General features: G+C 41.5%; 2 protein-coding genes across 2 annotated transcripts in view; both read right to left on the reverse strand.

Annotated features, from left to right (window-relative positions):
- The window catches only part of Top3beta (topoisomerase 3-beta), a 360,065-nt gene that overhangs the window by 194,358 nt on the left and 152,691 nt on the right, over positions 1-13,016 (reverse strand). The window lies entirely within an intron of this gene.
- Positions 1-13,016, reverse strand: part of LOC137657141 (carbohydrate sulfotransferase 11-like) — a 90,315-nt gene that overhangs the window by 6,810 nt on the left and 70,489 nt on the right. Inside the window, exon 5 of the mRNA XM_068391496.1 lies at positions 10,841-10,975. Coding sequence (XP_068247597.1) covers positions 10,841-10,975 — 135 coding nt within the window. The remainder of the gene's footprint in view (positions 1-10,840; positions 10,976-13,016) is intronic.

The following is a 13,016-nucleotide window of genomic DNA, read 5'->3' on the forward strand; positions in this document are numbered from 1 at the left end:
GTGAAATGCTATCACTCAGCTTTAAACCAAGGTTTCAGACTGAGAGGCATAATCCTTGTCCTGGGAGTTAGCAATGCTCATGAGAAGCTTTGAGTAGTCCTGTCCTTCAAGAGAACTCAACTCCCAGTGTGGATTGTGACCATAGTTTTGAGATCCTTCAAGAGACCCTCAACAAACCTTTCAGGCAATTTTTTGACAAAGATTTTACTGTCAAGGTGTATTTCTTATTTGCCCTGTTCTCTACGAAGAGATAGGGAAAGCAAAATCTACGATTATGTTGAAGATTTTGCGAAGGTATGCATTCAACCTTCTCTGTCTGTTTGCGTGTTTGTATGTAAGCAACTTTACTCAAAAACTACTGTACCAATTTTGTCCAAACTTGGTTGTCATGTTGAGTATGGCCCAAGGATGAATCTGTAACATTTTGGATAATGTTCATCAAAATACATGTACAAAGAATTATCTTGATATAATTTCAGCGTTAATTTCCTGCTTGTGAACAACATTAAGCCAAAACATCTAAACAACTTCAAAGAAACTTGATGGACATGTGGCATATGACCCAACCACAAATTCGTTAGATTTTGAAGAAAATGCATCAAAGTACAAGTACTCACCAGTACTCTAATAACAATCTCAATACTTATGTCTCGTGAACAACATTACGTAAAAACTACGGAACTAATTTCAAGGAAACTTAATGGCTATATGGGGTATGACCTAAGGTCAAATTCATTAGATTTGGAAAAAAATACATGAAAGTACAAGAACGCAGTGGAGTTAAGAGCAAAATAAACTGCTTGTTTTTCGTTTGTGAACAGCATTGCGCAAAAACTATCAATCCATTTTCAACGAAACTTGGTGGCCATGTGGGGTATGATCAAAGGACAAATCTTTTAGATTTTGAAGAAAATACATCAAAGTACAAGTACGTAGTAGAGGTAACAGAAAAAATAGGTCTGTTTTGCGTGGAGAAGGCATGCTCTCTACCACGCACTTGTACTTTATCCAAAATATTACAGATTCTTTCTTGGATCATGCCCAACCTGACGACTAAGTTTGATCAAAATCAGTTCCGTAGTTTTTGTGTAAAGTCTTCACAAAGAAACGGACAGTGACGAATACATACCCTTCGCAAAATCTTCGATAACGGCGCAGAAAATAACAATCAAGAGAACTTTTGTTGTATTAATATGAAAAATAAGTATTTAATATAACAAATTTCAAGTTTAAGTATTACAAACAAAAATGAAAATTTAAAGCTTGTTTAATCATTACACATTTTAGAGATATTTACATCTGCTTATTTGCTATAGGTTCGTGAATTTTTGGCTCAAATGATGTATGCGAGACGAAAAGTCGATTTTATGTCAATCCAATACCAGTAGGTAGTCTTAATTGCTGTGGCAGATGAAAATGTCTTTTCACATAAATGATAATTTAATCAAAATTTTCATTGCTTTTTCACCCTGTGAAGGGTATTCTCTTTTTATAGAGTAAAAAATTAAGTCTTGATAAAGATGACCGGAATTAAGCTTTGAGACTAGCGTTACATGATAGATCGATGAGGCTTTATTTCTCATTTCTGTTTAAATATTTTTAATATTTGCTCCAAATTGATCTGTTATCCACACATTGCCATACCTTGGATCATGTACTGTACCTTTGTGTGATGATAACCAAAACAATCCATCAGTAACTACAAGTGCTGTTAGTTAATCAGTGCTGTTTTATCCTGCTAAATGCTGGATTTGAATTTTTAGTGTTAAATCACCCTAAAATCATTAATCAACAACACTGGGCTCTGTGTTCTGTGCAGTTTGTACTGGGGTTTCCTGAAGAGGATTGAGAAAACATAAAAATTGGAATGTCTCAAATTTTCTGTAGACTACCAGTGGTCAGTGGTCGGCGACCACTGCTATAGAGCATATCTACTAAATATTAGAGACAATCCTATATATTTGCAAAATATTTTTATTTCATTTCAGTTAGTAAATAACAGATCGAAACATATTTTCCTTTTAATCTCATGCTTATTTATTTACAATTAATTTTATATAAAATAAACTAATATAAAATTAATTGTAAATAGATAAGCATGATATTACAAGGAGTTTAATTAAAGATTGAAAAAAGCAAATCAATGGGTAGGTTAAGTAAGATTTGCAAATGAAATTGCCAGAAATTACATATAAAAACTGAGCTATATATCAGTTTAGTGAGATACGTGTTACTGTATGGACATGAGTCGTGGTATGACAATGAAACAACATCCAACAGATTTTGTAAATTTAAGAGCAAAGCCCTCAGAAGAATATTAGGAGTTAAATGGAAGAATAGGATTAGAAATAAAACTATTTGAGAGATTACTCAAGTGCCATATGTGGATGAGATCATGGTGAGGGGTAGATAGAGATGGTTTGGTCATGCTCTTCGCACTCCTCGAGAGATATTAGCTCACCAAACTTTCAACTGAGCTCCACAAGGCATTAGAAGAGTTGGAAGACCCAGACCTGCATGGCTGAGGACTATGAAGCTTGAAGTAGGAGATGGCAAATGGAGAAATATTGATTTTAGGGGCCCAGCCAGAATGCCAATATATGCGGGTATAGGAAGAAGAACACAAAATCCTGAAAAAATTCACTGAGCATCGTATGGCAATGGAGAATGCGTATATGAAATATCTTGTCAAAATTTCTCTTACTTTCATAGTTACAGGGTAATTAGTAAAAGTAACTCAATAAACCAAAAACAATGTTCCCTACAAGAAAGTGCAGTATTTCTTCTGTTATTGTAAATTTTGATAATTATTAAATTTTTATGTAAAAGAAATTGTGAACAATGGCATCTCTATAGCTTCCACAAGTCACAAGACGATTAGACGGTAATTACACCCTTCCCGCTGCCCTACAGTCCTACCACAAACCTCATAGAGATTACGTGTCTGAGTTTGACCTCTGACATTCACTAAAACTTAAACGAAAACTATATCAATGCATGGTAAATGTATTCACAAAATAGAGCCCAAGGCATCGTAATGCTAAAATAAGGCTAGCTAATGTGATACTAGTGAAATAAGACTAAGTGAACACAAAATAAAAAGGGCAGTCGGTTACACGACTTGGCGCCCAATAGATGTGGATCTAAAACACCTACAGCTAATTCAAACTGTAAAAGATGAGGGTACTCAACTTAGGCGACGAAGAGGAAGCCATCACGCGAGGAATTACAACAAAAAGGCTGAGAACAGGCGCACTCGAAAAACTAAGTACAAGTAGAAATGCTGCGAACAAAGGAATGATGCTATCAGGGACATGTGTGGGTACCATAGCGGAAGGGGATCTCTTATCCTTTCCCCTAGTTTCCTAGACTGGGTTAAATCTTTTAGGGGTGCAGATATCTATGGTTATCTACAGTAACGTCCCTGATTATACACGATATCTTAGGATAGTTGTTCCGGGGGTTAGAACCCCGTGAAATATTATACAGTAGGAAGCTGCCGAAGGGACCTTCCATCAGGACGACATGGCTATCTCACCCAAAAATAGATTTTTCCTATGTCAAAATCCGTTTTTTATCATTTCAAAGAGGAAAAGATAGTTTCAACATCTTGCTGGCATAAGGAAGAATAAAATTCACTCTATTAAAAGTTCAGAAGTGGATAATATCGGTAGTGACGCAGAGAGAGTGGTCTGGATGGAGGAGCAGCCGCCTTGCTTGACAGGAGCCAAAAAAAGCAAGATATTGAGCAAGATTATCTTTATATATGATCAAATTATGATAACAATTTTTTTTTCGTTTATTGATATCCAAAAAGGAACATAAAATTCATAATAATTAGAATTTATTAATATTGTCTTAGTAAAAATACAAAGAAAAACTTTGAACGTCCGTATTGTATCTCAAAACTAAACTTATTGACCTTCAAATTCTATCTTTGCCCTTAGTTTTAAAGAAATAGCTTTGAAATTTGGTATATAACTTAGAAAGATATTATAAAACAATCAAATGTTGCCCTTTTTTTTTGCAATTTTTTTTTTCATTTTTTCTTACTTTTTCCCCGATTTTTAGGGTTTATTTTTTTACCCTAATGAAAAAATTCATTAGCGGGGGTTAGGGAGGGGTAGCTTGCTACCCCCCCCCCCCCCTCACACACCTGTGTGCTGAGCTCACTTTACTATCGGCTCGGGTGGGAGATGGACGTGTCCGCTCTCTCCCTCGCCTCTTTGACAGCCATTAATGCTTTTTTTCTTTATACTTACTTTTTCTTATACTTGTAAATATATATAAACATTCTTCATGTTTATGTATATTCATTAAAGCTAATTATCGGGAACGTCGTACTACTGACTAAATAAAGCATATATGGCGTACGACAGCGTCCAAAATGACGCCTCCAGTGAACGGCTATGCTTCGATAAACACATCTAAATTATGCTAATTTAACTGTAAGAAGGGAGCTAAAAATTATACACAGGAAAGATTAAATACTCAATTTTCCAGAGGCTGAAGATGCTGGAGAATGCATGATATATCCAAATATTAGTAACACAACATCGAGAGCAAGCGGGAGATACACCGTGCTTAATTCGCTACTAACAAAGGAATGAGTCGCCATGCGTGGCGCTGTAGTAGTATGGGAAGGGGATCCACCGGGTAACCTTGACGACGGCTCCCCTTCATTTTCGCCACTCTTCCCCCTCAGAGCGAAAACTCTATTTGGGGCGAAGATTGCCATGTGTGGTATCAAGAAATACGTCCCCTGATATTATGCGATATCCTTAAGAATTTTCTTAAAGGATACTCGCGCCAAGAGTTAGAATTCTGGAGACCTATGTTCAATTCTCTGGGAGTATCACTGTAGCTAAATATCCATTAGAAAGCTGCCTAAAGGAACCTTCCATCAGGACGACATGGCTGAGCCAAAAAAAGTACTACTCACTGTGTTTTTAACTTAAAAATGTACTTATTGATATAAAATTCATCATCATCATCTCCTACGCCTAATGGTCCAAAGGGCCTTTGCTAGATTTCCCCAGTCGTCTCTATCTTAAGCTTTTAAGGGGGCCGGCCGGCTAATGCCGTTTTTTAAGGACAGGACTATGACATTCATACCAATTAATAAGGTGACTTAGTACATTTCCAAACTGCATAGGATTTTTGCCTCTAACCTTCGGTTTTGCGATGACAGGGCAAATTATCCTGAAAATGAGTGTTTTCCAAATTTTATCTCCTCCCTTGATAATTAATATTAAGACCTGGATTACTACCCTATAAAGAACTGATGTAGACCTCCAATAATATGAGTTTTTTTTCTAAAAGATATTTTATGCTAAATATGACAAATGCGGAGATAATTTGTATTTTTCCTAACTATACAAACCTTAGCTATTTAATATGGGTACAGTATTACTTTCGGCGTAGATGAAATGATGAGCCATTAGAATTTTAACGTGGGTTTACTACCCCCATCGCTAGTTAGCTTGCTACCCCTCCCCCCCTCAAACACCTGTGTGCTGAGCTCACTTTGCTTAGAGGTAGGACTTCACGGGGGATAGGGCTGGCGGGCGAGTTTAATTAAATAGCTAAGGTATGTATAATTAGGAAAAATACAAATTATCTCCGAATTTGTCATTTGTTCCGTAACTGAAATACAAACCACGCTATTTAATATGGGTGACTCAACCCTTAGGAAGGGTGGAAAAGTCCCAGCCATACTGACTTTTGGCTTTGCCCGGGGACTCATTATCTGAGTGCGTCAGCACTCAACAATAAAGAGTCCCTGCACCTCGCTCGCACCTTGCTATGCAAGGGCTGCGGCCTACATCAGCTGTGTGTGAAGGATTATGTGTGACTCATCCTAGGAAGTTGACCTGAAGTTCTTAGATGGAAAACTTTAGGCTAGGACTTTCCCAATACCACCTCATCAGGGTATGGGGATGTGACAGTATTAACTTAATACTAGGAACACAAGGAAACATGGTTTACCTGCAGTGGTTTGAGGTCAGCTGTGCAGAGAACCCAGGATGCTGCTTTTCCCAAGAGAGGGGAAGATGAAGAAAAAAATATGGGCCAGACATACCTTTTCTTTCATGCAGACTAAAACTGGGTAACAATGCCCTCAACCCTCTGCTACTTGTCCATTAAGTAGCCTGAGGTTTAAACCAGCTGTTGTGCAGCCACCACAGGGCCGATAGAGAACGTATCGAGCCTCCTGTGGGTCACGTTTTGTAGGTACAGTAGTGGGCTGTGAAGGTCGTCTGACGCTTCCACACCCCTGCTTGTAGAACCTGCGTCACTGAGAAGTTCTTCTTGAAGGCCAGGGGCGTAGCTACGCCCCTGACATCATGCGCTCTAAGGCGACATGATGGAGGAGGGTCAGGATTCAGGGACAGATGGATCACCCTACGAATCCAAGCCGAGATGGTATTCTTGGTGACCCTCCTCTTCGTTCTCCCAGTGCTCACAAACAAAGCTTGCACTTGGGGATGAATACAGTACAGCCGTTCTTTGAGATATAACCTCAGACTCCTTACTGGACACAGTAGGGGATGGTCTGGGTCATCTGTTACAGAACAAAGACTCGAAATCCGGAAAGAGTCGAATCGAGGATCCGGCACTCCCGGATTCTGTGTCTTATTCACAAACTCAGAGATGAATCTGAACATTACCTCCCCTCATCCCCTTGCATGGGCGATGTCATACGAGAGACCATAAAGTTCACTGACTCGCTTGGCAGAGGCCAAAGCTAGTAGGAACACCACCTTCCAAGTTAGGTGGCGATCTGAAGCCTGCGTAATGGTTCGTAGGGAGGTCTCTTACGAGACCTGAGAACTCGAACCACGTTCCATGGAGGAGCTCTTACTTCCGACTGAAGGCAGGTAAGATCATATCTTCGAATGAGAAGGGAAAGTTCTAGCGAGGAAGAAATGTCCACTCCTTTGAGCCTGAAGGCTAGATTTAAGGCTGAGCGATAGCCTTTCATTGCCGAGACTGAAAGGCGCATTCTTCCCGCAAATATACGCTCCGCTATCGCTGGAATAGTGGTATCGAGTGGAGAGATACCCCTTCACGACTCCAACCACAGAAAACTTGCCACTTTGCTTGGTAGACCCCTGCGGATGACCTACGCAGGTGTCCAGACATCCCGTTCGCAACTTGTTGCGATAATCCTCTCTTGGTGAGGAGATGCTGGATAGTCTCCAGGCATGAGGTCGAAGCGAAGCTACGGCTTTGTGAAAGATGTTGGCATGTGGTTGTCTGAGTAGATTGTGTCGTGGAGGGAGCTCTCTCTGTAACTCTGATAGGAGTTGCGGAAGGTCCGGAAACCATTCTGCGTGATGCCATAGCGTAACTATAAAGGGTCATCGAAAGATTGACCGATATTCTGGTCTTGTTGAGCACCTTCCTCATCAGACAGAACAGGGGGAAAAGCGTATACGTCGGTGCTGTTCCACCATTGTTGGAAGGCATCTTGCCAGAGTGCCTTGGGATCTGGGTCTGGGGGGCAATATAGCGGGAGCTTGAAGTTCAGCGCTGTAGTGAACCAATCCACAGTCGGGCAACCCCACAAAGTTAGGACTTTGTTGGCTACTGAATAATTCAAGGACCACTCGGTACTCATTATCTGAGACGCTCTGCTCCAACTGTCGGCGAGCACATTCCTTTGTCTGGAATGAAGCGAGCCGATGGAGGAATCGAGTGGACTTCGGTCTATCTCAGTATCTCTACTGAGAGATGGGATAGCTGCTTTGAAAAGGTACCTCCTTGCTTGTTGATGTAAGCTACTACTGTGGTGTTGTAGCTCATCACACCACAGAATGATCTGCCAGGTCTTTGTTGGAACTGTTGAAGGGCCAGGAAGACGGCCTTCATCTCTAGCAGATTCATATGGAGGCACTTTTCCGATTCTGACCACAGGCCTGAGGTACTGTGGTACAGAACGTGGCCCCCCCCCCTTCTTTTGTGGTGTCCGAAAACAGCATCCAATCCATGGGAAGGAAACGAGAAGATCCATTCTTCTTCGTAGGATCTGGCCTGTCACCCACCACTGGCGGTTCGTCTGTTCCGCAGGATCCATAGGGATCATGATGTCCGGGGAATCGCAGTCTTGATTCCACTAGGACTTGAGTCGCCCCTGGAGAAACCTCATCCTAAGGCGACCGTTGAGAACTAGACGAGCCAAGGGTGAAAGGTGACCGAGGAGACGTAACCACGATTGGGTTGGAAGCTCTTCTCGTCTGAGGAAAGGGCTTGTGACTCTTCTCAGCCTTGCTATCCTCTCGTATGATGGAAAGGCCTTATGGAGATTGGTGTCTATAATCATGCCTAGGTGAACCAGTCTTTGATTGGGCAGCAGGGCGGACTTCTCGAGGCTTACCATGACCCTTAGGTCCTGGCAAAGTCCTAAAAGTTTGTCTCGGTGTCAAAGAGTGAATGACTCCGAGTCTGCTAGGATCAGGCAGTTATCCAGATAATGGAGGAGACGGAAGCCGATCCTGAGTGCCCACAATGATATTAGGGTAAATACTGGTGAAACCCTGTGGTGCTGTGGAGACACCGAAACACAGCACCTTGAACTGGTACTCCTTGTTGTCTATGCTGAATCCTAAGTACTTCCTTGAAAACGGATGGACTGGGATCTGGAAGTACGCGTCCTTCAGGTCCAGTATACACAAGAAGTATTGCGGTTTACTGCAAGACTGACTGTGTCTGCGGTCTCCATGCTGACCGGAGTTTGCTTTAATCTGGGCCTCTGCCCACAGAGTTTGCCCCATTGCTGATCCCATGGCAAGGGTGCTAAATGACACCGGATTTGTCCTCGGGGGAGGTAGAGGTGTTGTGAACAGGACGCGATATCCCTGACTGATTACGGAAAGCGTCCAGGAAACGGCCCTGAGTTGCCGCAACCTGTCTGCGCAACCTTGTAGGTCTAGACATGCAGGGGAACTGGCAATCCTAGCGTTTGCGGCCTCGGCTGCCCCTTCTAGGATTCTTCCCTCCCCTGGGGGACTACTTGCCTTTCTTATCCTTGACCGGAAAGGGCTTCGACCCCACTGTCTTAGCTGCCGTTGTTTTGGTGGAACGTGGTTGCTGAGGTGCTGGAGGTTTATAGGGCTTGAATGTCAAAGCCCCATATAGGAGGGAGTCTTGGCGACTTCCTACACCTCTCAGCCGCCTGCTTCACGTCCTAAGGCTCAAACAGGTTTGTTCCCATAACGAAAGAATGTCTGAGCCTGTAGATTTTGGTGCTAGGGGACTCCTGTTACTATCTTGGAGTCCTTTGACTCCCTCCCGGGAGGGATGCAGGAATCCAACCACGACGGAGGCAGGCTCTTCTCCACCCCTATTTGAGAAGACTTTACCGCGCGAGGTGGGGTTTCCCTCAATGGTGTGATTGGGGAACGTCTCACCTCCCGTGACTCTCCTGAGGGCGGGAAAACTTCGTCCGAAGGTGAGGGAGAAAAGTCTGAGGAGGAAGAGTGCCTGCCTCGAAGACTTACAAGGAGACAGCTACGTCCTCGGAGAAGTTACCTCGTCCGAAACTCTTCTTTTCCTCATCGGGGGAGTGGATGCAGCCAAGGATTTGTGGCTCAACTCAGAGAGAACAGCTTAAAAGCCTGTGCTACAGCTCTGATTAGAGTCCCAAACCAGGCTGCCGGCTAACGGCTGCACTGTCAGACACTCCCTCTGGAGGGGAAGTCGCCTGTAGAAAGATAAGGAAGGCATGTCCCTGGACCTTTCTGGAACCTTCCTCCCCACCGGCAAGCGCGCTGTTTTGTGGTTGGGGGGGGGGATGTGGTGATGGTACCCTTACCACGCGATGTCCGGCAGCCTCGCGCGGGGAAGGGTATTGGTGATTGCGCTAGGGAGCGCGTTGGGGAATACCCGGGGGTCGCGCACGAGAGACTGTCGAAGCGCTGATGCGGGGGCGCGGGTGCACGAGAATACCCTGGGCTCGCACGCGGGCGCGCTGGCGAGACTTCATAGAGTGCGCAGGAATCAGATTGAGGTGCCGGATCAGAATGGAAAGCCCGTTTGGACCAGAATGTTGGAACGTGTTCCGTAATAGTCCTTGAGGACCACACAGCAGCCTAACCCCCAAGAGAGGGGTTTTGATAAAGGAAAAGTATATTTTGGAGAAGGTGCTGTGTAGTCCCTACACACTGAGTTAGTGCCTTGGACTTTGATACATAAGGCCCAAGGCATGGAAGACAATGTTTCTTTGGTTTATCATGTTGTATTGGATTTCGTGTTCTACCCTTTATAGGAAAGCCCTTGGGGACCACACAGCTTCTACAAAAAAAAAAAAAAAAATAGTTTTTTTTTTTTCGTTTAAACTTATTTTAGACAAAAATTTCTTAATCTTTTGATGTTCCTGGTATACAATATTCTTTTTGCTTTATCATGTCGTATTAGAGTTTTTATTCTAGCCTTTACAGGAAAGACTTAGGGACTACACAGTACTCACCAAAATATAGGTTTCTCCTTCGTCAAAACCCAATTTTAGAGTAAATTTGTAATGGTTTTGATATTCATAATATACAAACCTTTTATGTTACCTGGGGTGTTCTCTTCAGTCTTTTCGGTTGTTTTCCTAGATACTGCTACTTTTGCTCACCAATGCAGTTATTGACAACTGTTCCATTACGAGTATGAAATTCCTCTAACTACTGTTATTCATCCAAGATAAGATTCAGAATTCCATTCTTCAATTAGTCACCATACTGTGCTGAACAGCATAGCTTTATTAAAATGAATGTTGTATCTTTGAACATAAAATTTATTTTAATCTTTTAATTTTAGAGCGTAAAAAGTTAGATAAATATTTCCAACTTACCGTGATTGGTTGTTTGATCAGCATCATCCTGTCATGGATCCTATGAGGGACATTTTCAGGTATAAGCATGGGATCCTCAACTGAAGTTAAACCAGTCAGTATCATCCATAATCTTTTCCAGTTTGTGCAAGCCACCTGAAAGCAAACACAGTATTGTCTTGTAGGCTATATCCTTATTTTTACATTTGTTGAAAACACTGAATATTCATGATCAATAATTTTTAGATCAATAACTGTCCTTGTAAGAGATACCATCGAGTTACATTTGACAATATCGTTATGCCTGATGAAAAGTCCTAGACCATGACTAAAATTGTCACTCACAATAAAAAAAAAAAATAGTAGTATAGTTAAAAGCGTAGATGTATTGTGTGACATTTTCGTGGATTATGGTTATTATTATCATTTTGTTGTTATTCAATTGCTGCTGCTGTTATTATTATTATTATTATTATTATTATTATTATTATTATTATTATTATTATTATTATTATTATTATTATTATTATTATTATTGTAGTTGTTGTTGCTGCTGCTGCTGCTGTTGTTATTGTTGTAGTCGTCATCATATTTTTTTTTCTTTTGTATTATCATTATCATTAGTCAAGCTGCAACTTTAGAGCACTCAGAAGAATATTGGGAGTTAAATGGGAGGACGGGATTAGAAATCCCACATATGCCAATCGAGTGTCATATGTAGATGAGATTATGGTAAGGGGTAGATGGAGATGATTTGGGCATGCTCTACGCACTCCCCATGAGAGATTAGTTCACCAAACTTTCAACTGGGCTCCACAAGGTACTAGAAGGGATGGAAGACCCAGGCTTACATGGCTAAGGACGATGAAACATGAAGTAGGAGATGCTGAATGTAGAAGTGTTGATTTCAAAGAAGCTCAAGATAGGGAAGACTGGAGAAATCTAGTCGTGGCTCTTTGCATCAATAGGCGTGGGAGGAGATGATGATGAAAGTAGAAGTAATCTGAGAGTACCTTAGGCTGAGTAATCCCCAAAGATAGCTAGTTTTCTCAGGCTCTCTGGATAGTACTGTAAATGTATTAGGAATGGGGAGATAGCCAGACCCTTAGCTTAGATAATTTTAAAAAGCAAAAAGTAATAAATTGGGGATTGAAAAAGAAAGGGCATTTAACCAACTGAACTTAACTAGCGATGAGTTATGCGCATTTTCACGCTTAGATCATCTGTTTTGGTAACGACAAATGCGAATAGCATAGCTATCAGTGGCGTGTTTTCACAACGAGGCGATGAAGTTAGAGAGCAACCTGTTTGTTTTACGTCTAGGTCGTTGAAAGTCACAGGACAGAATTATAGTACTTTTGATCAAGAGTCATTAGCCATTCTCTAGGTTCTAGAGAGGTATTGGTTCTGTTTATTGGGTCAATTGATTCAGTTGGAGTCTGATCGTCAGCCCTAACGAGATTGGTTTTACCAGGGGAACTTGAAATAAACTTTACTTAATTTACTTTGACGGCTGCTTTTCCGGTCCCATACAGCAGGGAACCCCACTCTCTACAGGACCTCCACTGTCGTTTTATCTTGTTCGTTCAGAGTATTCACCATTTCAAATCACGAATTGCTCATTTACTGTTAAATCGTCACTGTCAAACAACTCACGGAATAAGAAAGTCTTCAGTTTCCTCTTGAAAACCTTAATGTCTTCAATCATTCGGATGTCTCGTGGGAGCCTATCGTATAGTCTCACAGCAGCATATTTAAAGGCTCTGGAGCTTACAGTAGACATATGTCTAGGTTCCAATACAGTGATGCCTCACAACACGAAATTAATTGGTTCCGTAAGCGCTTTCATGAAGTGAGTTTTTCGTGTAGCGAGTCGCCTTTTACATGTAACTAGCCTAATTCGTTCCAGACCCTAGAAAAACACCACATTAAATGATTATAAAAATGATATTCGGCCCTAAATGTACTAAATATATGAAAAGTACTGTATTGTGATAATTTGATAATAAATTGACATTAATATTCTGAAAAAGAAGAGTTTAATTAGAGCAAACAGTAAAAATAAAGTATGTAAAGTATGTGGAACCTTACCCTTGGAGTGAGGCGATGTCCGAGAGTGAAGTGCGGGGCGGTAGAGGAGGATGAAATGGTGAAAAACGTTTGCGTACAAGTTGCAGAAAACGTAAACACTTAATTA

The sequence above is a fragment of the Palaemon carinicauda genome, chromosome 18, assembly GCF_036898095.1.
Source record: "Palaemon carinicauda isolate YSFRI2023 chromosome 18, ASM3689809v2, whole genome shotgun sequence".
NCBI lineage: Eukaryota > Metazoa > Arthropoda > Malacostraca > Decapoda > Palaemonidae > Palaemon > Palaemon carinicauda.